The sequence below is a fragment of the Dama dama genome, chromosome 17 (assembly GCF_033118175.1).
Source record: "Dama dama isolate Ldn47 chromosome 17, ASM3311817v1, whole genome shotgun sequence".
Lineage (NCBI taxonomy): Eukaryota > Metazoa > Chordata > Mammalia > Artiodactyla > Cervidae > Dama > Dama dama.
The window spans coordinates 30075970-30101082 of NC_083697.1; the positions used below are offsets into that span (position 1 = coordinate 30075970).

Below are 25113 nucleotides of genomic sequence, written 5' to 3' on the forward strand. Positions count from 1 at the left end.
ACAACCGAGTCCATGGGGACTTGGGGACGCAGAGCGAGAGAGCGGGCAATTAAGGGCAAACCTGGGAATTTAGCTTCTGCCCCTGGCTCTCTGGAGGGTGACTCTGAGGTAAAGTATTTCAATCTTTGCTTCACTGTGGCACACAGATATAAGGCTATATGCCAAATTCATTATTTTTTAAACAGTTATGCAAAAGTGGTAACATGGTAACATCCTTAAATTGCCACTTAGGATTTACCTCATTTGATATCATTAGGTCATAGATTTGCCATTTCATCAAGATCTTTCAAAGAAGAGAGAGTCTATTCATTTAACAACAAAAAAAAGTATTTTGATGTCTGTAGACTACTTATAACTACCGGGGATGGGGACCATGGGTGGGCACATGGGCATAGAAAATGTGTGGGCACCTATAGCTGAATAATGAACTTGAAAGAATTGTGTGTGGGCATAAATTGATTTTTTTTTTTATATTAACTTACAAGTTTACGATCGAAGATTAAGGCACACATTATGTTTTTCAGGTTTGCTATTTTAAATGCACAGATTTCCAAAGTTTACATTTATTAACAAATTTCTAATCAAGTAGTTCAACTCCAGTTCAAGTTAAATCCTTCCTTATATTTCATGTCTTAGGCTATGGAGTTGAGAATTTCTGAATGATAAAGTGTGTCTTGGGTTAAATAAAGTTTTAGAATCCCTGGATACTCTTCATTCCTAAGAGATAATTACTGTGTTCATAGGGATATGCTCAGTTGGGAGATAAATTCATCTTGTCTTAAAGTGTCTTGTTTGTTTCTTGATTTTTATCTCCTCCTGTGACATATACCTCCAGAGAAAAAGAAAATGTTCAAGGCAAAAAATAAATAAGTAAAAAGCCCTCTATGTAAGTGGATCCAAGTGAATGGAATTTGATGCATTGCTGTAAATTTACTAGTCCAGAGATTACTATAAATACCCTTTGGTGAAAATATTGCTGTAGCCATTTCATCTAGTTCTGAAATTCAGTATAGCTTGGGTACCTACTGGTGTAAATGATATGACTGTCTTTACTTAAAATCAAGACCAAACAAAATTAATCAAACAAAAAAAGATCACTATAGAGTATACCCTTTTAAAATAATGCATCTTCAATTATATATTAAGACATTTAAAAATATATAATTTAATTTAAAGATCTAAACTAAAATATCTAATATTTAATTTAAATTCTTAGTTTAAATATTAGTGGCATGTATCAGTGCCACTAAATATAATTTTGTTTCTATCTTGCACATGTATAATATAATTTATTATTGGCCTTACCCACATGTTAATCACAGAACTTGTGCACAGAACTTTTAAATTTTAACTAAAAAATCATATTTCATTTTAGCTTTAACATAATGCTGAGATATTCTGAAAATTAAAATAAGACTGTTAAGTAATCTTTCATGTTGAATCATTATTGCATAATTCATTATGTAAGCCACTTGCAATTTTTCTAGTAATTAAATGATCTGAACAAAATATCACAACTTCAAAGGAGTTTTGTGATAGAACAGCCCAGGACCTCATGTGGAGCAAGCTGTGGACCATGTCTTTGAGTCCTATTCAAGAATGTGTAGTGGCCAGAAAATAAGAAAAGCTGTATGTGGAAAGGATAGGGAGTAGCTATATATTAATGAATATTTTTAAAGGAAAATTATTTTGAAATTCAGACAGTTAAAAGAGCTTCTGATTGTACCATTAAGGTGTACATTTTCATTAGTTACTGATCGCCTGTTGTTGGAAAAATAATTATTTGCATTAATTCACATCTGATCTTTATTAAAGAATTGCGTTTAGTACATTTCAGATTTAGGTTCAGAAAGTACTGTGTATGATAGTATGTTTTGTAAGTCTCCAGTACCAGACTGGCCTTTTATTAACATTTTGGGGACGTTACATAAAATACCATTGTGTTGTATGTTAATATGCATGTAAACATTCAAGAGAACCAAATGAGGTGTTCAGTCTGCTAGTGAAATGATCAGTACATATACACTGAATACATTTTAAAGCTCAGGACCTATGTGATAGTATTCAGAGAGGATGCATGAAGAGGTATCTGCTAAGGATCAATGAGGTCCTCATAGCAGTGGACAGAAAAAGCAACAATAAGTTAATAATTGAAGTTTTATGTATAAACCTAAGTGAAGAATTTTTTTAGCTTAAGTGGGGCCGCATGTTTCTCTTTATAAGATTAATAGTCAACCGTACTTGAGATGGACAAGCATATTTTAGTTTGACAGGCATTGATATCTACAGTGGGCTTCCCTAGTGGCTCATTGGTGAAGAATCTTCCTACCAAGCAGGAGAAGCAGGTTTGATCCCTGGGTCTGAAAGATCCCCTGGAGAAAGAAATGGCAACCAGTTCCAGTAGTCTTGCCTGGGAAATCCCATATGGACGGAGGAGCCTGACGGACTGCAGTCCATGGGGTCTCAAAGGGTAGGACACAATTTAGCGACTAAACAACCACCATCACCAATATCTATAATGAAAGCCATAGGCTTTCAAATAAACAAGTGATGAATAGCCACAGGAGTAGCATAAGTAGGAACCTAGTAAATACCTTTCTACAGTTTTTCTTAAAGGCCAGCTGTGGTTAATCTTTAAGCTCTCCCACACAGCATGTTTTTTGCATATAGACATTCTGTGCATGGATAATAAATATGTATCCCCATACTGATAGAATGTTTTTAAACCTAGGAGAATGTAGAGCAAACCTAATTGCTCAGTGTTAGAACCCAAAGAAAATTTAGTGAAAAATCACTAGTATTTCCTTTTATGCACCCCATCACTTTGGGCTTCCCTTGTGGCTCAGTTGGTAAAGAATCTGGCTGCAATGCGGGAGACTTGGGTTCGATCCCTTGGAGAAGGGAAAGGCTACCCACTCCAGTATTCTGGCCTGGAGAATTCCATGGACTATATAGTCCATGGGGTTGCAAAGAGTCAGACACGACTGTGTCTTTCACTTCAGTCACTCTGTTTAGAAGTAGGATCAGGCTCCATGGATTAAATTACTGATGATGGAGCTACTTTTGTATATTGTAGCTGGAATACTGTATCTTGCAATTAGCATATTCTGTTTTTTATTACTTACTTTCAAGACAGAGTCATCTAAAGAATTAGATATTTATTCAATACTTTAGAGAAAAGAAGTGTGTGACTATAGATAAGGTTTCTAGGAACCCAAGCATAAAGACTTTTTTTTTTTCTTACTGCTTATATCATCTCTTATTTTCTTTAAATTTTGCTCTTAGGTTTTGCAGTTTAACACTTTGCCGTCTATCTAAAGCAAAAGCTAATGGTTATGCTGCATAGCACGCTCTTTAGAGTCTGGCTCTGCTTGTGTTTTCCTTCACTCACTTCTCCCTGACCCTTGTCACTGCCTAGCATGGAATACAATGTGTGCTCCTGCTAAGTTGCTTCAGTTGTGTCTGATTCTTTGGGACCCTATGGATTGTAGCCTGCCAGGCTCCTCTGTCCATGGGATTTTCCAGGTAAGAATACTGGAGTGGGTTGCCATTTCCTCCTCCGGGGGATTTTCCTGACCCAGGGATCGAACCCTGGTCTCCTACATTGGCAGGTAGGTTATTTACCACTAGCGCCACCTGGGAAGCCCAATACAGTGCATAGAACGTGCTTAAAGGCTTGATGGCCAATCGATTGATTAATTGATATTTTTAGATTAGAATAGTAGTTTGTGACATATACCGGTGTCCAGGAGGGAATAAATGGAGTGCCCGTCTGTGGAGGCCAGGTGAGAGTGTGTTTTAAGTTGTATGTGACATGTGATCTCCTAAGCTGTTCTTTAAGCATGTGCTGGTGTAAGTATCTCAGACAGGCCTTGTGCAGACAGTAGCCATGTGAAATATGGGACAGAGTTGCTCCTGGACACATTCTTATTACAGAGAGAGATGAAATAGAGGTTTGCACTTGCAGAGAGACATTGTATCTGCTGCTGCTGATTGACATCCTGGAGCATATGTTTAGGTGGGGGAATTAAACTGCCTGTTTTGTTTGTCTTTACTTAGGATATAGATAGGTCAGTGAATCTCAGTCTGAACTTCACATTAATATCCCCGGGCTTCTGTTAAAAACCTGCCACAGTCCTGGCCCTACCCGAGACAAGTTAAAGCAGAAGCTCTAGAGGCTGGGCCTGGCATCATTTATTTTTAAAAGCAATTCCAACGTGCAGTCATTTTTGAGATCGTTTGAAGTTTTGCAGGAACTGAAGTAGAAAGAGAAGAAAGAGTGAAGAATATAATTTCCACCACTCACCCTGTTCTCATTTACTTGTTCAGAAGGCTGCATCACTGTTCAATAATAATGGAATATAAGCCATTTATGCAATTTAAATATTTTAGTAGTGAAGTTAAGAAGAGGAAGAGTTTGAAATAATTTTAATAGGACCTATTTAATGTAGCCCAATAGATCTTATTATTAAAACATGTAATCAGCATAGGAATGTTAAAAGAGATATTTTCCCCCTTGTATCAAGTATTCTAAATTCAGAGTGTCTTACAGCTTCATAACACTGCTTGGTTTGAACTGACTACTCTCCAAGTGTTTGGCCATCATGTGGCCAGTCAATTCCATACTGGACAGAACAGATCTGGAGGGTGAAGTGCTGGAAGATAGACCAAGAGACCTAAATGTAGTGTTGGTTTTGCCACTGACTAATCCTGTGACCTTGGACAGTTCACTATTCCTCTCCTTTGGACTTCATTTCCTTCATGTTTACTATGAGGGGGTCAGCAGTTGGTCTGAATTGAGAGTTTTCTAATTTTACTCCAAAGGGCCCCAGGATTTTGTGAGCTCACTTTAACAGCCATCATAGGGAAGAAGGGAAACAATCTGCTTTAGGTTCTTGTTTCCTTTGGATATGCTTACATTTCTGGGTGTCATTTTGTTTGAGGAAACAAAAAATTTAAAGCCAAACCAAGATTTGAAAAAGTCACTTGGCTAAATGTTTTCCTATGCCGGTGGTTCTCTCTTGTCAGCATTTGTAAGACTATTCCAGGAAGAGGTCAGACAGCAGGTATCCTCCTTTTCCTTCCAGTGAAGGGAGGTGTCACCATGACAGTGACTCATGAATATTTCTTGTCAAATTGTAGGAATTCCTTTAGTAGTGGTCACAGTGGCTCAGAGTTGAGAAACAGAAAGTCAGGTACCTGGGTCTACCACAGAGTGATACAGATCACCTGTGGCTACTGAGGCAACCTCATAGTTGTGTAAGATTGACCTCTAGCCCAACTCTCAGGGGACCCTGACTCTGCAGTGTGGTCCACTTAGTCAGTCAGAACCCAGGGCTAGGAATACTCTGGCTGCAGGCTTTTTTGACTTGGAATGAGTTTCGCTGCTGGTGAGTGCCTAACTGACAAGACCTTCAGTAATTGTTACATAGATGCCAATATTGGATGCATGTGACTTTGGTTCCTAGACTCTTAACCTTCCTCCCTATCAGATAGCAAGGCTTCCCCCGTGGCACTAGTGGTAAAGAATCTGCCTGCCAATGCAGGAGGCATGAGTTTGATCCCTGGGTTGGAAAGTGGCAACCCACTCCAGTGTCCTTGCCTTTGACAGAGGATCCTGGCAGGCTACAGTCCATGGGATTGCAAAGAGTTGAGCATGACAGAACACACATGAACACACATACTCTATCAGATAGATGAACACTCTGGTGGCATCAACTAATAGCAAAGAGACATATCTTATCCTGTCCAGTCAGTGACATGGGAACACAATCCCAGTCCAGCATGTTGTCTGCATTTAAAGACTTGGTCATTTGTGGCAGGAATCAGTCAAGGACTTACAAGTCCCATATTTTAGCTACTTTGCTTTTATTTGACAACAATAACAAAAAAGACACTGAATGGGAATTATGAAGTACTGAAAGCTGAGCAGGTTTCTGGTTATTTTTAGGATGCTTCTAAGAAGTCTTTGGTGACACCGTATTCTTAACAGGCAATTTTGAGAAAATTGTTTTAGAGTCAGCCCAAACATCAACAGTTATTTCAGAATTTTTATTAGCATGTGCAAACTTGATTCTTCCAATCTTGGCCTACTCATGTATCAGTGAAAGCGACTTGTGGTCATCCTCAAGGCAAAGGAAGGAAGGGGAAATCCCATTTTGTTGTATCAAGTGTTGTTGTTGTTCAGCCTCTCAGTGATGTCTGATTCTTTGCAACCCCATGGACTGCGAAGGCTTCTCTGTCCTGCACCATCTCCCAGATCTTGCTCAAACTCATGTCCATTGAGTCATGGTTGAATGATATCATCCAACCATCTTATTCTCTGTCATCCCCTTCTCCTCCAGCCCTTGGTCTTTGCTAGCATCAGAGTATTTTCCAATGAGTAGGCTCTCCACATCAGATGGCCAAAGTATTGGAACTTCAACTTCAGCATCAGTTCCTCCAGTGAATATTCAGGGTTGATTTCCTTTAGGATTCACTGGTTTGATCTCCTTGCTATCCATGGGACTCTCAAGAGTTTTCTTCAGCATGACAATTCAAAAGCATCAGTTCTTTGGCATTCAGCCTTCTTTATGATCCATCTCTCCCATCCATACATGACTACTGGAAACACCATAGCTTTGACTATAAGGACCTTTGTCTGCAAAGTTATATCTCTGCTTTTTAATATGCTGTCTAGGTTTGTCATAGCTTTCCTTCCAAGGAGCAAGTGTCATTTAATTTCATGGCTGCAGTCACTGTCTGCAGTGATTTTGGAGCCCAAAGAAAATACAATGAGTTAATGGAAGAAATGTTTTCTAAGCACATTGGACTCTTTGGTCCACGAAGTTTTTGTTCAGTATTTGGCACAGGTCTGTTTGTAGGACATTGGGTGAGAAGAGAAAGCAAATAAATGTGACCTTTGTATCACTGATATTTTCTTTATGAAGCCAAAAGGTGCACAAATACACAAATATTAGCCCACTCTTAGTTTTGTCCTAGAAAACTTGTCTCTGGCTGACCGCATCTTGGTTCCCTGCAGGCCTTGCCATCTGTTTAACTGGTTAAGGAGCCCATCCTATCAGTGTCTCTATCATTTGGTTGGAAATAGAGACCTCTGATTGGCCTTTTCCCTCTTTTTTCTCACTGCTCTTTATTTGGAACCATTTCCAATATCTCAATGCAGGTGGCTTTACCTTTGCCAGTTACCTTAGGAATAGCAATTACTGGCAGGTAAGAGATGCAGTGAAAGGTGGGAGCATCTGTTATTGCAGTTATCTTGGCTTTGGGAGAGTCTAGCGACTGGGAGAAAGTCTGATTCATGAAGGTCACCTGGCCTGCTCTCCTTTCGCCTCTCACCTTCTTAAATGCTTCAGCTCTTTTTAACCTTTGATCCATTTTTAGTTTAATAAGGTCACTAGTATGTGGTGGTGCTAAAGGTAAAGAATCTGCCTGCAATGCAGGAGACGCAAGAGTTATGGGTTTGATCCCTGGGTTGGGAAGACCCCTGGAGTAGGAAACGGCAATTCACTCCAGTATTCTTGCCTGGAGAATGCCATTGACAGAGGAGCCTGGGGGCCTACAGTCCACAGGGCTGCAAAGAGTCAGACACGACTGAGCGACTGAACACATAGAACAGTGTGTATGTGACAGAGACCCAGCGCCTAACAATAAATCAGCCTCCTTCCCTTCTATGTTCCTATGATTATTGCTTGACAGTTTTGCAGAGTCACTTAAACCTTGACAGTTGTCCAGTTCACACCTTAGAAACTCTCTAGGGGGGAAAAAATAGCTCATGGTCTTACCCCAAGTGTCCTTTTGAAGTTTCCTCATTTCTACCCCTATGATACCTCTGGGGAATTTTGAGTAGCTACTAGGTAAGGTGTTTTCTAATTTCAAACCTAATAGAAAGACCCAGGTAAAGATATGTGGCCCCTGAAATGTTTGCACATTTTGTTAGGCAAGAAAAGAAGGGAGGGCAAAGAAACAAAATGAACAAAATACTCCCCAAGTGCCAGAAGTCTAATGACTTCATTTTTTTCTTTTTTCTCCTCTTCATTTAATTCTTGAACTTTCTTTTTCTTTATTTTATACTATGCTTTGATGTTATGCTTTTTTTTTTTTTTTACTCTTTTTTTATGGTATGTGATTAACAGGTCTTTTATTTGTGGTAAATTAGAGCAAGCAATTAGAATAGTACATATGCAGTATTCAGTACACACAATAAAAATCAAAGAAATTCAAAACCTTGTATAAGACAAAACACTGGAGAAAAAAATCATACAACTTAAGATATATAGTGGGAAAGCCCTCTGCTCTTTTGATTATAGTTTGTACTCTGTACCCAACAGGACTTATCGCACTTACCAAAATAACACAGACATTTTAGTAATGGGTGTATTTCGGAAGGTTATTAATATTGGTTTTTACAGCACTATGGCTAGAAGATCCCCTGGAGGAGGGCTTGGCAAACCACTCCACTATTCTTGCCTGGGGAATCCGCATGAACAGAGGAGCCTGGAGGCCTACAGTCCATGGGGTTACGAAGAGTCATACATGACTAAGCGAATAAACACAGCACACATAACTATATAGACACTGTTCACAGCACAGCCAAATAGTGTACTAGATTTGTAATTCCTTTTCTGTGTGCATTTTGTCTTTCATTTCACCTTTTGCTTTTGTATCATATACCTGTTCTACTATAAGCTATTCCAAATAATTTTTGAAAATAAAAGTGGTCTTTATAAGAAATATCTCTCAGGATTCATTGCAATTTCTATTCTAGAAAGTGATTTACTCATCACTTTTTAATTATGAAGCCCTGTCTTAAGTACTTTCTGGGAAGCAGTGTGGCAAAGCTGTTAACACAAGAATTCTGGCATCAGACTGCCAGAGTTTATACTCAGTGGGTCTACATATAAATCACTAGGTGATTATCTTGGGCAAGGTGCTTAAGATTTTCGTCTCAAGTTTCTCCCCCCGAGTAATGTTATAGGGACCAAATAAGTTTATATATAAACACTTGTGCTTATGCCTTACCCGTCTTACAGCTTTATTGTTGTGTCTGACTTTATTACCCAAACAATGCCTGGCATAAAATAAAGCACTCTATAAATGTTAGCTACTACTGTTACTATTTACTTTAGTGATTAGAGAAGCCCTCAGATAGATAGAAGCCCCAGTTTACAGGTGAGGTTGTTGTTCGATTGCTAAGTCGTGTCCAACTCTTTGTGACCCCATGGACTGCAGCACACCAGGCTTCCCTGTCCTTCACCAACTCCCGGAGTTTGCTCAAATTCATGTCCACTGAGTCGGTATGACTTAACTGAAGCCAAAGGAGGTTGTTTAGCTTCCCAGGGTCATGTAGCTGGTGAATGCTCAGTGCCAAGGTTTGCACCCGGGTTCATCTGACCATGAAAGCCCTACTCAGGCCACTGCTACTTCATCTTGGTAGCATAGTTCAATAGATATGCTTGGATTGTTAGGAACATCCAGCTTGCATCCATTAGTACATATTCATTTCCTGATTTTTCTTTTCTCTTAAGTAGTTGTAATTTCTCTTGGATAACAAATCTGTGCTGTTAGATTGCACACCATGTCTTGGCATAGGTCTACTCTAAATCTTGCTTTTTTGAGAGACACTTTTAGGAGGTAAGCGGCCTAGGTTTAATCCATAACATTAAGAGAGGAGCTTCATCTATGGCTGAAAAAAAAGATAAAAAAAAAAAAAAAAATTGACTCAGCTCAAGCTGAACAAAAAAAAAAAAAAAAAAGAGAGGAGCTTCATATGGAGTTCTTAGGCATATGGCATAATGCACATGGCTGGTGAAAGTTAACAAGAGACAGTGTTTGTGCTTCTTCCAGATATTTCTAATAGGTCTGAGTTATCCTGTAAATGAACCCTTGTGTAAAATAAAGAAATAATGAGTTTCCCCCACTGAAGGGCTTATGTGCCATTTATTAACCGTTATAATACGATCTCTGATCGCGGACCTTTGGATGTCCTGGCACGTTGTAGGAATTTAGTGACTATCCTCTGGCTGGATGAGTGGATGAATGTATTCAGAGATGTGAAGAATGACAGTAGCTGCAAGAGACTGTCTTACTATTAAAAAGGCAGGTGCATGGTTGGAAGAGAGTATGTTTGGCTCTAAGTCTGAGCAATGAGTGGGATTTGACATTACATCATGTGGCTTCTCTGGAGGCTCAGATGGTAAAGAATCTGCTGTCAACGTGGAAGACCCAGGTTTGATGCCTGGAGAAGGGAACGGCAACCCACTCCAGTATTCTTGCCTGGAGAATTCTATGGACAGAGAAGCCTGGGGGACTGTGCCTCTAACAGTTACTTTCTTAGGGCTTCTCTGGAGGCTCAGATGGTAAAGAATCTGCCTGCAATGCAGAAGACCTGGGTTCAATCTCTGTTCCTAAATGCCAGTGTCTCCTCTCGATGTCATACTGTCCTCCTGCTGTTCAAGTTTCCTTTCATACATGCACTTACATGCACCTGATTTTCTGTTTGATATTCAGTGTGTTTTTGCCTTTTCGGTCTCAGATTCTTGCTCTCTCCTTAAACAGTGAGTCAGTCAGTTTACTCAGGGATGTGACTCCCACTGGTTGGAAATCTGGTCTGGCAGGCTGTGTCTCATTCCTCTTATCCCAGTAGAGGAGCCTACTTTTTAGTGGAGAAACATCTTTACCTGAGTCAAAATTGAATGGATGGATGGATAGTAAGTCTTTTCTTTTGCTTTTCTTCTGCTGTTTCACCTAACAAACAAATAACTCTTGTTTTTGTTATTCACTCCATCAGTAGCTTTTAGATGCATGAGATAGGTACTGGATGAATAAGAACTGTACATTTCCTTTCAGCAGTCACATTACATCTTGAATTGAGGAAGGCAGTCTTTAGTTCTTAATAGCCCTGGATCATATTTTAATATGAACTTTAAAAATGCTCCAATAGGTGGTGAGTGATAGGGATGGATATTTGGTAGTTATTATTGAATCTTCTGTTGTTGAGTTTCGACTAATGTGATCCTTTGATTTCTTCTCTTTCAGCTGTCCCATTTCCTCCAAGTCACCGGCTTACGGCAAAAGAAGTGTTTGATAACGATGGGAAACCTCGTGTGGATATCTTAAAGGCACATCTCATGAAGGAGGGCAGGCTTGAAGAGACCGTTGCATTGAGAATAATAACAGAGGGGGCTTCCATTCTTCGACAGGAAAAAAACTTGCTGGATATTGATGCTCCAGTCACAGGTAAGGCCTGAGGATGGAGGCTGTCCACTTGGAACCCACACTTGCTGTTTATAACTTCAGATCAAAAGTCCTAGATACCACTGAGTCTTCAAAGACCTTCATCATCTTAATTGTTTACTGCCAAATCTGTACATCAGGAAGTAAGGATTTTATACATATGTAACAATAACTTTATTTTCATGTATTAAATAGCCATATGATGTGATGCTCTACAGAGTGGTGTACAGCTTAGAGGTGATGGAGATGTTCTGGAGTAAAACCTTAACTAAGTGATTTTTTGTCAGTAGAACTCTAGCTGTCATGAAGAATACAAGGTATTCACTGGGAAAGATCAGACAGAGCATAGGAATATTTCCACAGTGGTTACATGACTAAGTTAGAGCAGTGTTTCATCTCAGACTAGCATCACTGTTGTTATCACCTGGAAACTTTTTAAACATACCATCTCAGCCCCCACCCCAGAACTCTACTGCACTAGATTTTCGAGGGTGAAACCTAATGATCTATTTCATCAAGTCATATAGGTGATCCTGATGCACATTAAAGTTTGAGAACCAATGAATTTCAGGAAGAAGACGAAATTTCTCTCCTTCCTATAGCATTCTGTGCCTCGAAAATATGTCTATTTTTTGAATGTTTTTGTTCTTTTACTCCTTAAGAGCAGATTCATACTTTGCATAAGTGGAACTTCTCTTAGACCTTAAAAATTAAATCTTGTCAAAAAGTTTAGTATGGTATAGAGTGTTGGTTAGTAGAGACTTCTCAGCTATACTTTGTGAAGTTTGCTAAATTTTCAGGTATTTGTTTTTAGAGAAGCTTAAAAGCATGTATTTTCCTCCTTAATTATCATTCTGGCAAAGGGAAAAACTTAAACATAGGATTTTATCCTTTTATAAATAAAAAGAACTTTTGAAATATTTCATATATACTACTGATTGCTTCTTTCTTCCAAACCTTCATATACTTTTAATATTATTGGCCTTGAAATATATTTTTGAAGGTGACTGGTTGGAGCAAGATAAGCTCTCTTTAATATCAGACTAGACCTTCTTTGATCATAATACCTCTGAATATTCCTATCCCAAAGAAATTGACATATATATTTTGTTTTGGGTTAGCCATAGTATTTCTTTTATTTGTAATTCAAAAAAATAATGAATGCGTTTGGAGCCAGGTAGCAGGAGAAATCGACTCCAGTGGGAAGTCAGTGTTGGACCAGTGGTGAATAAATCAAGCTATATACTTACCTTGTGTGCATGTCAATGATCCCCATTTTCCATGTGTCAAAATGCAGTCATGCATTATTATCTTTGACTTAGAGACACTGTGGTCATATAAGAACAAAACAAATATGAATATGCTTTACTTTCTTAGATACGAAAATATGAGAAAACTTATCATCTAAATAGTAGTGTGGAATCCATCAGCAAAGAAGCTACCTTAAAAAACTGACTGTAAATTCCACCAATAAATAGATGGCAAAAGAGTAGCTTTAAATGATCTCTGTATCATTTGGGTTATTTGGTTTTGGTAAGAATGAATGGCTTAATATTTTATTATCATATAATATAATGTAATATAACATGATAAATGGTATGTGTTATAATATCATGATTTTTTTATCCATTTCACATGATAATGTGTGACTTCCAATGGAGAATTCATGTTAGACTCACTAATGAGCCAGTAGGTATTAATGAAGGTGATAATTATAACTAAAAGAAAACATGTGAAATAAGCATTTAAGGGAATATATTTCCTTGGATGCAGTCAGCTCATCTATGTGATGAGGCTCTGTCCTAAAAGAACACATAGCAGTCTGTAGAAGTTGAATTCATGATGTTTTATCCCTGAACCTTTCTGGGCTCTATTGACTAACTGCCCTCATGTTCAACAGAGGTTGGGCGTCATTCTTTCTAGAGAGATAGCAGCTGTCATTTTGGCAAATTTCAGAACATATATATGAAGAGACTTTAGAAATCAGGACTCAATGCTGCATAACTTTCCCTGGGGGAGAAAAAATACAAAGTCTTTTAAATAGTGACAGAAGCAGCTATGGAGACATCACAAAATAAGTATCGCTAGTGAAATATAACCCAAGCAGGAAAAACCTTTCATTAGAGAATTGTTTTATTTCTTGATGAAGGCATGATTCTAAGGAACCTCTAGAAGATTCCATTGCAGTGATAGCTTTCCCCCTTTCCTATAAAGCTATGGAATAAAAGTGGTAGGGGTAATTTATTTTATTATTTTAATATTTCCATTAAAAGGGGGAAAAAAAAAAACCTCTTTTGCATATAATTTACCAGAAAGCTAAATTCATAGCTTTGCATTCCAACCCATGAGCTTGCAAGCTGAAACACAGAGGACTGCAAAATAAGATCAGGGTGTTCTGATTGGAGAAAATTACTGTGCCTTTGCATTTCAAGATAACTTCTTAGAATTTATTTGTAGCATTTTATGATATATGATTTTGTTCTGAGATTTTGTTTCATCTGGACAGCTGAACATGGAGCTAAATTTTTATATTTAGAACATTTATTATTTGAATAACTGAATCAATAAAGTTATACTTTATTGACACTAGGTTATGTGATAAAAGGCATAGTTTATCCTTCCGAATCTTCAGGGTAGTGAATTCTTGATATAGTTCAGAATTCCACACTTAAGTAAAATGGAGACCTTAAGAAACAATTCAGAGGAGAAGGAAGTGGAAGAGGAGAGGGAGAAAAAAGAAAATATTCAAGTTTATAAATGAGAATCTGTGAAAAAACATTAAAGGGAAAGAACCAAGGACTTCACAGAGAAGCAAGGACTTCTAATGTAGGGAGAAAAAGCCTGAAGCCTGACCATACGGTGGTTTTCAAGTGGTATTAGAAATAGTCTCTCACTTACGTATGTCAGATTCCTAAAATGTAAGGTGAGTGGTGTGGGTAGGAACTGACCAGTAACTTTCTTGTTTGGAATTCAACTTGAACTGGAGCAGGTATGTAACATCACAAAACCAAACAAATGGCAAATATTTCATAATTATGCACACAGTCCACTCCCCAGCTTTCCCTCTTCTTTTCTTTCCTCTTATTTTTTTATTAATAAAACCATTTCACTCTTAGATGTTTAAAGAGGAGTTGTGCTAACATCCATGCATGGTTTACTCCCACTTAAAGAAAAATCCAGATATTAGTGCCCTGTTAATTTGAAACCTGGACTCTTATTTCATTCCTTTAGCAGTTTTTTTCATGTTTAAAGTTACAAAGCTGTCCAACTTCCCTTATTCCCTCCCCTTCAATTGTTTTTCAAGTGGTAAAAAGTTTATGTTCATTTAGGATTTTTTTCCTTTAAAATTCTGTACTTTTGATTTTGGAGAAAGACCAGGAAACTGCCTAGTCCCAGCGTGGCTCCTCCCATGTGTCCCCTGGGGAAGGAGATAAAGCTCTCTGTACCTTACCCTCCTGAAGCATAGATTTAGATAAGCCAGGAACCGTTGCCATGGGAGTAGAGATGAGGATTAGTTTTGGGTCCCCAGTCAAAACAAGGGAGGTATGAGTCACATTTTGCTCTTTTCTCTAAACTAACTTGCTTGATAGGAATGATGGCTGTTTCAGAGATTTAATTTGAAGTTTGTGTTTCTATATTGGAGGCATTTTGTGAAGGAAAATATTTTCCTTCTTTTTGAATCTTTCTTTTTTTTTTTTTAAATTGAGTTGAAGCTTTCTGTGTTCCTTTGCAAACATACAAATGGATCATTAAAAAATGTGGCCAAATATCTGTGTGGCAACTTGTTATGAGCTGAATGTTTGTGTCCCCACAATAATCATATGTTGAAACCTTAGTCCTCTTTGTGACGTTTTTGAAGGTGGCATCTTTGGGAAGTAATTGTGTTTAGATGAGTTCTGGGGGTGGACCCTTCATGATGGCGTTAGTGCCCTGATGAGAAGAGCATGAGATGAGAGCCCTCTCTCTTTCCTCCATGTGGGGATGCAATAGAAAGGTGGCCATCTGCAAACCAGAAATAGAGCCCTTACCAAACACTGAATATGCCAGCACCTTGATCTTGGACTGTCCAGCCTCCAGAACTGTGAGAAATCAGTGTTTGTTGTTTCAGCTACCCAGTCAAAGATATTTTGTAATAGTAGCCAAACTAAGATACAACCCATTTGGGAATTCAATTTACCAAATATTTACCTGATATAGGTTGTATGTGTTATACACAGGTGAGTAAGACCTGGTCTCTGCTCTCTCAGTGGTCAGAATATAACAAGAAAACTGAAGCAGATATTTGCTGGAATATATGTACATCAAACTACTGATGAAATGAAAGTATATGACCGAGATTTTTTTAAGCAAATTTAGAAATATGCAACTGGCTAGAGCTAACTTGAAACCAAAAAGTTTTCCGATCTTCTAAATGGCTAAGGTTTCCCTAATAGAGTCCATTGATTATTATATTATGTCTTTGAGTTATAGAAACTGTTAAATAGTTTGGACCCTATTTGTCCTGAATATAGATTGAGAACTCTTTCAGAAAGTTAAGAACTGTGAATGATGAAACACATGAGGCATATATAGTCCTTGACTAGAAGACTCAAGGGGTCTATCTGGGGAGTTAAATACATAAATAGATAGATAATTACTATAAAACCTGATAAGGATTATAATTGAGGAGCCTATAAACTAGTATGGGAACTCAGAACAAGGAGTGCAGGGAAGCCAGAAAGTCTTGACAGATGACATGATGTTTGAACTGGAGCATGTGTGATAAGTGAAGTTTTACGATGTGAAAAAGCTAGCAGAGTCTGTTCTGAGCAGAGACAACAAACAGCATATTAAAGGCACTGATATTTTTCATAAAGTGGGAAGGCATGATCGTGGAGGTTTGCTATGGGTAGACAAGGTCTCAGAAGGGTATGAGGGGTAGGGGTAGGGGGTGAAGCTGAGATTGGATGGTCAGGGTTCGATTTTAGTCTCTTGTGAGCAGCACTTAAACATCTGATTACTGTTCTTTAGGCACTGGGGAGTGGCGAGGGTCTTGGAGTAGGGGACTTACGCAGTCAAGTCTGTGACTAGAAGTGCATCCTGAATGAGATGAGTAGAGTGAGTGGGGAGGAACTCTTGGGAGAGTTGTTGATCAAGAACCTTTCATCCTTGATCAGGGTGTCCCAACAATGATTTTGGCAGGCTAGGAGAATTGGATCTGATTTTGACTACAGGGCCTTTCAAAAATGATAGTTCACATTGATCTTAAAATGTTTGATTAATTTGTTCTTGATCAATATCCGTTAAAGACTTCTTGAATATGGTACAGTGATTTATGCAGGAATCCAATTTATTACATTTCGCCTTCAAGTTCTCATATTTTCCTGTTTTTCTCTTTGACTTAGCAAAGAACATTTCCCTCATTTATAAAGCAGACACAGACCAGGAGCTTGGGTCTTTGAAAGAAAATGATTTAGAACTCATTTTCTGCTCTCTGGGCCGAGGGGACCGGCCAGCATCAGCTGGGCAAACTGCTAATCTCTCTGGTTTGTCTGTTTCCTGAAGGGGGGGATTTGTCCCTAGGGCAGCAAAGGATTCCCTCGGTGGCTGTGCCTGCCATTTAGCCTGTCAGGCAGTTGCCAGGAGAACCCTCTGGCTTTGTTCCTGGATGTGAGAATGAGCCAGTGGCCAAGTTTAAGGTCATGGCATTCCTTCCCTTACAGCAGCTGACGTCAATTAGGAGAATTCCCCGTGCCTTTCCTCTGGGGAGAGTGAAGTAGCGGGTAGGAATCCAGTGTCTTTTGAGAACTAAAATATCAGTGTTTATTCTCTTTATACTATCATTTGTCACTATCAACGCAACGTGGCCTTAGTTTATATGAGGATAAAATATTACTTCTGGGGCATTTTGCCCACTTGTGATTTCAGTGGCCAAATCTTTAGGGCCTGCCCTGCAGCCAGAGGCCGATTTTGGTACCCAGCCCACTGCTGGCAGGTCAGCACATTTCAGGCCCAGCCTGCGGCAGCAGCACCTCAGTTTTTTGATGTTTGGTGTTCCCCTGAATTTGGGCCCTTGACTTAAAAAAAAATTTTTTTTTTAAAGATAATGTTAAAAGGATAAACGGTCACTGCATGAGCGTGTCCTTTTCCCTGGTTTGTTTTCCTCCGTTGTTTTGCAATGTTGGTCTTAGGAAACCCATCTAACAAATGAGAGAAGGGAGTCTCAGTTTACGTCTGAGTTTCTTAAACTTGGGCATGGATCAGAATCTCCTGGAAGGCTTCATAGAACACAGATTGCTGAGTCCCACCTCCAGATTTTCTGATTTAGTATCTGGAGTTGTTGTTTAGTCGCTAAGTTGTGTCATACTTTGAGATCCCATGAGCTATAAGCCTCCGGGCTGCTCTGTCCACGGGATTTCCCAGGCAAGAATACTGGAGTGGGTTGCCATTTCCTCCTCCAGGGGATCTTCCCAACCTAGGGATTGAACCTGCGTCTCTTGCATTGGCAGGCAGATTCTGTACCACTGATCCTCCTGGGAAGCCAGTTCTGGATTAGGGCCTGAGAATTTGAATATCTAACAGGTTCCAGATCATGATGACCTCCTTGATCTGGGACCCCTCTGTGGGAACCACTGGTTTAAGTATTGACTTGAAGTCTCATAGCTGGTAAGCTGAAGACCTTGCTATGCACAAGCATGTATCAACATGACTCATGCCAAGCTATTACACTCTATTCTATACACTGTTCTACCTCTGCATTCAGTTGAAAAAAAATCAAGCATTTCAGTTCATTTGGCTGGAATTTGTTCTTGCTCATTACTGCAGAAAACATATTAATCCTAAGCTTACTGTTCAAGGTTCTCAAGAAATAGGAGGAATACATTATTTTAATCAATTATAATTTATATTTTAAATTAAAAATTAAAATAACATAAGGGTCAAGACCAAACAATGGTGCTTAGTATGGTTGGGGCACAATGTTTATAAAGTTTTTCCCAGTGAAAAAACTTTGTAGTGCTTATCTTTACAAGCTCTTTGAGAGCTGACTGTAGAAAGTTACTGCTGGGTCTGTTTTTAAAGGAAAATAAAGGAAAACTGGAATCAAAGCCATCCATAAATGAATTGTGTGGTAATGAATATAGTATTATTTACCATCTGAGCCAGAGTATTATATTAAGAATAGTTGAGCCTTAGGAATTCAGCATTTGTGCGCAATGTACAAGTCAGTAATAATCTGTTAACATCAGTAAACATATAACACCATCCAGAAGAAGCATTTGATAGTTATTACAATTGCAGCATGATTACATATGGAGATATTTTTCTTTAAGACACTGTGCACCCTGTTTGTTTTCAATCTGCCGTGAGTCGGTGCATTTCACAAATAGTAAACTGTGTAAGGGCTGTTTGTTACGGCCGTGCCTGTAGTTGTTTCCATAGGAAGACGAAAATCCCCAAGCTATTGTGCTTAAAATCTAACAGTGATCACGTGCAATGATAATACTCGGATGGTTTTGGAGAAGGTTGAAATATATTATTATCAATACTACTGTGACTTTAAGAGAAGTAGTGAGTTTTTTTAATATTTTTTAATTTTTTTAGCTTTTAATTTTATATGGGAGTATATTTGATTAACAATGTTGTGTTTCTTTCAGGTGCTCAGCAAAGTGATTCAGTGATACATACACATGCATCTATTCTTTTTCAATTTCTTTTCCCATTTAGGTTATTACATAATATTGAGCAGAGTTCCCTGTGCCATACCAGAGGTCCTTGCTGGTTATCCATTTTAAATGTAACAGTGTGTATACGTCAATACCAAACTCTCTAACTGTCCCTCCTCCCCTCCCTTCCCCTTTGGTAACCATAAGTTTGTTCTCTTAATTCTGTGAGTCTGTGAGAAATAATGTTTCAAACAACACTGAAAGGCTTCCAGGGAAGGAAAGAGCATTTTGGATACCTTAAAAGAAAACTGTAGACATATTTCCCTGTGTCTACAGGAAATGCAGATTATATTTGTGTTTCTAGTTTATCTCACATTCCATTTTCTCATTGAAGTATCCCTATTAATTTTAGATTCCAATGATTTTACTTTCTTGTGATCCAGTAATGTTTACGGGCTCTTACTGGGCATTGCCACATATTAGCCACAGACTTGTACTGGGCTGTAACAAAGTTTTCTCTGGTCCAGAGTGAAATTGTCTTTTTTCATGTTAGTGAGAATGCTTTTTTATGTACCTGAAACTATGGTGATGATAGGTAGTAATTGTTTTTTATATAGTCCATTGGGGTAGGAAGTTAATGAGTTATTTTTACCATGAGGCTGACATTTGTTAGGTTCTTGTTTTTTGCCACTTGCTATTATAAACACTGTACTTTTTAACTCTGAGTTTTCACACAATCCTATGAAGGAAGTGCTGTGATCAGCTCAATTTTACAAGGAGGAAACTGGATCTCAGTGAACTTGAGTATTGTATCTAAGATTATTGATCTAGAAAGTCCTAGAACTGGTATTAAAACCCAGGCAGTTCAACAGTATCTATTCCTATTTTATTTGGGGTTAGAAATTAGTTTTACGGGTTCATGAAATGATTAAACTTGGGAGTAACCATATAGCGTGGCATTTAACTAGAGCTGACTCTTGTTTAGCTAGGGGTTGAAGGGTGCTGATCCTTTATAGAGTTGAAAGTGTGCACATAACTTACAGGTGGTCCCCCATGTACATGAGGTTTTGCACCCACAAAGTCAACCAACCTCCAGTACTGTGCTATTTCCTATTGAAAATGAAAAAATCCTCAAGGTTCAAACCTGTGTTGTTCAAGGGTCAACTGTATGTTGTATTGAATTTTTTGTTGTTGTTTCAGGCTATTATCCTATTTGTTAACATCTGAGACCATGGATTTTATGTTACGGTTCTGTGAATATTCCTCTGTTTCACACTGATTTTAATGTAAATACTGTGCTGACTTGCACATAGTAAATTATGTGTATAATGGAAATACAGAGGAACCTTTTAGGCAGAGTATGTATGTGTTTATGCATATGTGTGAATGTATGTGTTTATGTGTTGTCAGTAACATCATTTAAATAGCAGTTTTCTTTTTACTCTGTTCTTTTCTCCTGGCTGAAGTGGAGGATTTTTGATAAATGAGATACTGGATAAATACATGAATTGGTCATAAGCAGCTTTTCATAGAAGAATCTGTGGTTTAATTAGTGGCTTAGTATGAGAAAAATATTCAGTTTTGAGACAACTGCTTTACCATTATTTAAAATGACTATCTTCATATATAAAATGTGTTCTTTAAAATATAAATTAAATATTTTCATGTACACATCTTGCTAATGTTAAAACAGGTTCCCTGAGAGAAGGCCTTTAGGTAGTCAGTCTGGGCGTTGCTTTTGTCTTGGGTGTCACATAGCTTTTCCTTCTGCTATGTCAGGATCTCCACCAGCGTCTTGGAGTGAACATCACCTCGTGAAGTCATGCTGAACCCACAGACAGGTTTGAGACCTAATTCAGCTGTTGAGTAAGGAAAAAGGGGAAAACTCTCAAAGAAGTCCAGTGTTCTTTCCTCATATTAAAGCCTGGATGGTGTATATAGAATCCGTTGTTGTTGTTGTTAAGCAGCTAAGTTGTGTCCAACTCTTTGTCACCCCATAGACTGTAGCCCACTGGGCTCCTCTGTCTATGGAATTTCCCAGGCAAGAATGCTAGAATGGGTTGCCATTTCCTTCTCCAGGGGATTTTCCCGACCCAAGGATCAAACCTGCATCTCCTACATTGGCAGGTGGGTTCTTTACCACTGAGCCACCAAGGAACCTGATATACACACACATACACACATTGACATATATATATATATATATCAATACAAAAACCCAATCCAGGAATAAATTGCAAACTGTTAACAGCAGTTAACAACTTTATGTTGCTTTTATCATATGAAAATGACATTTCTAGTTAAATGTATTTTGTAAAGTAGGATTTTACTGCTTTTGTGATGATAGAAAAAAGTAAGCCACACACCCCACATCCAGGGGATAATCAAGTCTATTTCAGAGGTTTCTATGAAACAATATTGTATTTTAGTATTCTGAATAAGATTCCAGTTTCTGTTATCACATGGTTAGTTTTTGACTCCAGTTTGGTGTATGATATGCTCCTCTGTAAGTAATTTCTGTTCATATTTGACATTGTGGTCCAGATACCAGGCAGTTTTAGACATAGCAGCATTGTTTCATTCTGTTCCTGAAGGTATTTAAGGTTTGGAAACCAAGTTTTTAAGCTTCAAGTTCATGAGAGTCATATATGAAGATGAAAGGAAAACATTTTTTTAATACGTTTTTCTTAGTATTTCTCTTAACGGTCTCTGCTCTGAACTGTCTTTCTTACGTTTGCAATAAACAAAGTCCTGTGATAGAGTGAAGTTAGGATTCATGGCAAGAAAGATTGTAGGTAATAATGAAGGAAACATAAACTTACTGACTAAAATTTCTTTTTCTTTTACAGAACCATTTGTAATGATTTATTTAAAAAGATATATCAAGGTCACCATTTTATTTACAGTGACTTTCTTTTCAGATTCATATGTTTTGGTTATATTCCAGACTACATTGTTGGGTTGTTTGAATTTTACGATTGGTGTCAGATGTTTTAATATTAAAAATCTTTTTGGAATTCATGAATTTGATTCCATTTCACAAATGTCATTAACTCATCATCTCTGAATATGCTATCTGATTTTAGATGCCATCTGGTGGTATGCATTTGATATCTCTGGTGGTTTGTATTTGATACTTCTAGTGCTAATTTGAACCACCATCAGTCTCATATCCTTTATTGATCATGAAGGAGAATATTTTTGAAATGACTTGCAAAGACTTTTGTTTCCACTTCAAACAAAGGATCCTTTTTGTACCTTGCTTTCTGTTTTCTCAAAGTAAAATGCATGTTTGCTTTGGTCTTTATTAACATAATCTGAGTCTTTCTTAAGACAGCATTGACTCTGAAAATCAAGTTCCCATTTTAAGAAACTCAATTTAGTTCAGAGAAATATGTAGATATATAGCATCCCCCTTAAAATGGTAATTATGTATGTTCTTTATTTCATTTTTAAATGTAAAATTTGATTGGCTATTTGGATACCATGTGATGAATAGGAGATTATCAGATAATCATCAACAGGAAACAGAAATTGTTCATTGCAAATTATCTTCCTCATGTTTTAAACATTAAAGACCAGCTCCTTCAAAGGTGGACCTTAGCTTAATCTTAGGTACTGCTTTTTTCACCTTCTTCAAGAGATAAGCTGGTAATACTTATTAAATATATATCAAAGCTAGGTAGAAATTAGAAAGTAAATTATCTGCATTATTGATATTAAATATTCATTCCACTTAAGAATCTGAGTAAAGGAAGTGTTAAAAAGTACATGAGGTTTTTTTTTAGGTCCTTTCAAAATTATTTGTGGCTGGTTAAATTAGTATAGTAAGGTATAGAGGCAGTGGGCCAGTTTATAGATTCTGTGGTCTGTTCAACATTCTCTGATTATACTCAAAATTCTGGTCCAGCCATTTTAATCTGAAGGAAAAAAAAAAAAGAGGAATGGTGCGAAAAGAGGTGAGAAGAAGAGCGATTTCCTCTCTGCTGTCCAGATGACCTGCTGAGGTATGTCTCCTAGTGACAGTGCAACAGCAACTTTATTTTCATCCTATGTAGTGTGGTATCCAGGTTAAAAATCATGGACCCCTAGGTTAGCATTCAGGATCTTCAAGTTCCTAGCTGTTTACCACTGGGCAAGACATTTCACGTCCATAAGCCTCAACTTTCTCATCTTTGAAGAGATGAAGTGTGAGTCCATGCCTGGCACTCAGATAGAGTGAATGCTACCAGCACAGTGCTTATAGAGTAAGTGCCCAGCAAATAGTAGCTGCTTTGTTATCACGGCTATAGCCATTTTTGTCGTGGCTATTATTGCTGTTATGCGGCTAATATTGCAACTGTCAGTTCTGTTCTGTTGTTCAGCACAGAGAGCCGTTCACTGCATCAGTGTGACTGTTATAGCAGACTTTGTATATTACCTTTGATGGGTATAAGGGATTACTGAGAGGGCTGTGGAACAAAAGATGAAACAGATAGGTCATTATGCCTATAACTCTCCACTAATCCTTTGTAAATTGCAAGTGAGTTTTAATTTTAATTAAAGAGAAGTACATTTTGTTTTCATGGTCATGCTGTCAGTATATCAGTTAGAAATAGAAATGAAAAAAAAAACGTTTTAAAACCTCTGTCATATGGGCTGGGATGTCTTTAAAAATTAGAAGTAATTAACCAAATATGGGAGGGTGGCCCTTGCTCAAGAGTTGTGCTTCAGAGTAATGATACTCTGAATTTGACAGCTTAGAATCATTCTGATGCAAATACATTTTCATTTCAAATTTGGATGATTGAGCTTTTTAAAATATAGGCCCCTGTGCTATACAACAAATCTGGTTGTTTATGTATTTTATATATAGTGGTGTGTATCTGTTAATACCATATTCCTAATTTATCCTACCCCTGCTTTTCCCCTTTGGTAACCATAAGTTTTTTTTTTTTTTTTTCCCTATGTCTGTGAGTCTGCTTCTGTTTTGTAAATATGTTCATTTGTATTATTTTTTAAAATCCCACATAGAAGTGATATCATACAATATTTGTCTTTCTTTGTCTGACTTACATCACTCACTAGGATGACCCCTAGGCCCATCCATCTTGCTGCAAAATGGCATTTTTCCATTCTTTTATATGACTGAGTAGTAATCAGTAAACTAGTAATCAGTATAGTATACATGTATATATATATACATGTGTAGGTATATATACACATTCATTATAAATACATATATGTGTGTGTATATACATATTGTTTCTTCTTTATTCATTTATCTGTTGATGGACACTTAGATTGCTTTCATATCTTGACTATTGTAAATAATGCTTCTTTGAACATTTGGTTGTGTGTATCCTGTCAAATTAGTTTTCTTTTTTTCCAGATATGTGTCCAGTTTTGAGATTGCTGGATCCTGTGGTAGCTCTATTTTTAGTTTTTTAAGGAAACTCCATACTGTTTTCCCACCGTGATTGCACCAATTTACATTCCCACCAACAGTGTGGGAGGGTTCCTTTTTCTCTGCACTGTCTCCAACATTTATTTTTTGTAGACTTTTTGATGGTGGCCGTGGGTGATTGGCTTTTTAAATAACAGTTCATGGAACTTCCAACAAAATAACCATCATCTGGATTTTTACATTCCCAAATGATGTGCTACTATAGATTACTCCGTGACATTTAAATCAGAAAAATGTGACGGGAATTTCCAGTGATTCCTTCCATCCCCTGACTGGCCACCGTAGCACCAAAAAATCAGTGATGTGTCCTATGTATAAGACACATAAGATGCATTGACACATTAAAATGATACAAATATTTTTTAAATTGTCATTGATTGGGTTGAGTCTGAGGAATTAGGTCGGGAGGACTCATGGGGACATTTCCATTCGTGTGATGGATGTCTAGGGAACCTGAAGTAGCTAGGGAGTTTTATGTTGAGTTTAGTGATGGCTAGGTAAATATAATGACAGATGCTCATTTCAAGAAACAGACTGGGGGTAAATTACAACGGAAACAGACATAACCCTTTCAAGGACAGACTGGGATAGATTTGGGGTTTAACTCATGATGGGTTGTCCAGCTTAGAATGGTGGAGGAAAAGAAAAAAGGGATTATAGCAAAATAAGTGTTATAATTGATTAAAGAATCTGGGAACTGTTGCATGAACCCTTAGGAAAGGGAGCAAAGTATCAAAAGCCTGTCTACCAGGGGCTGATGGGAGTGTGACTGTCTTTATCAGGGTACAT

The 25113-nt window shown here is 37.8% G+C and overlaps 1 protein-coding gene across 2 annotated transcripts in view; it reads left to right on the plus strand.

Moving 5' to 3' along the window:
• Positions 1-25113, plus strand: part of PPP3CA (protein phosphatase 3 catalytic subunit alpha) — a 311810-nt gene that overhangs the window by 150959 nt on the left and 135738 nt on the right. For both annotated transcript variants that reach the window (XM_061164328.1, XM_061164330.1), the window contains one exon: positions 11038-11238. In XM_061164328.1, the coding sequence (XP_061020311.1) occupies positions 11038-11238 (201 nt within the window). The remainder of the gene's footprint in view (positions 1-11037; positions 11239-25113) is intronic.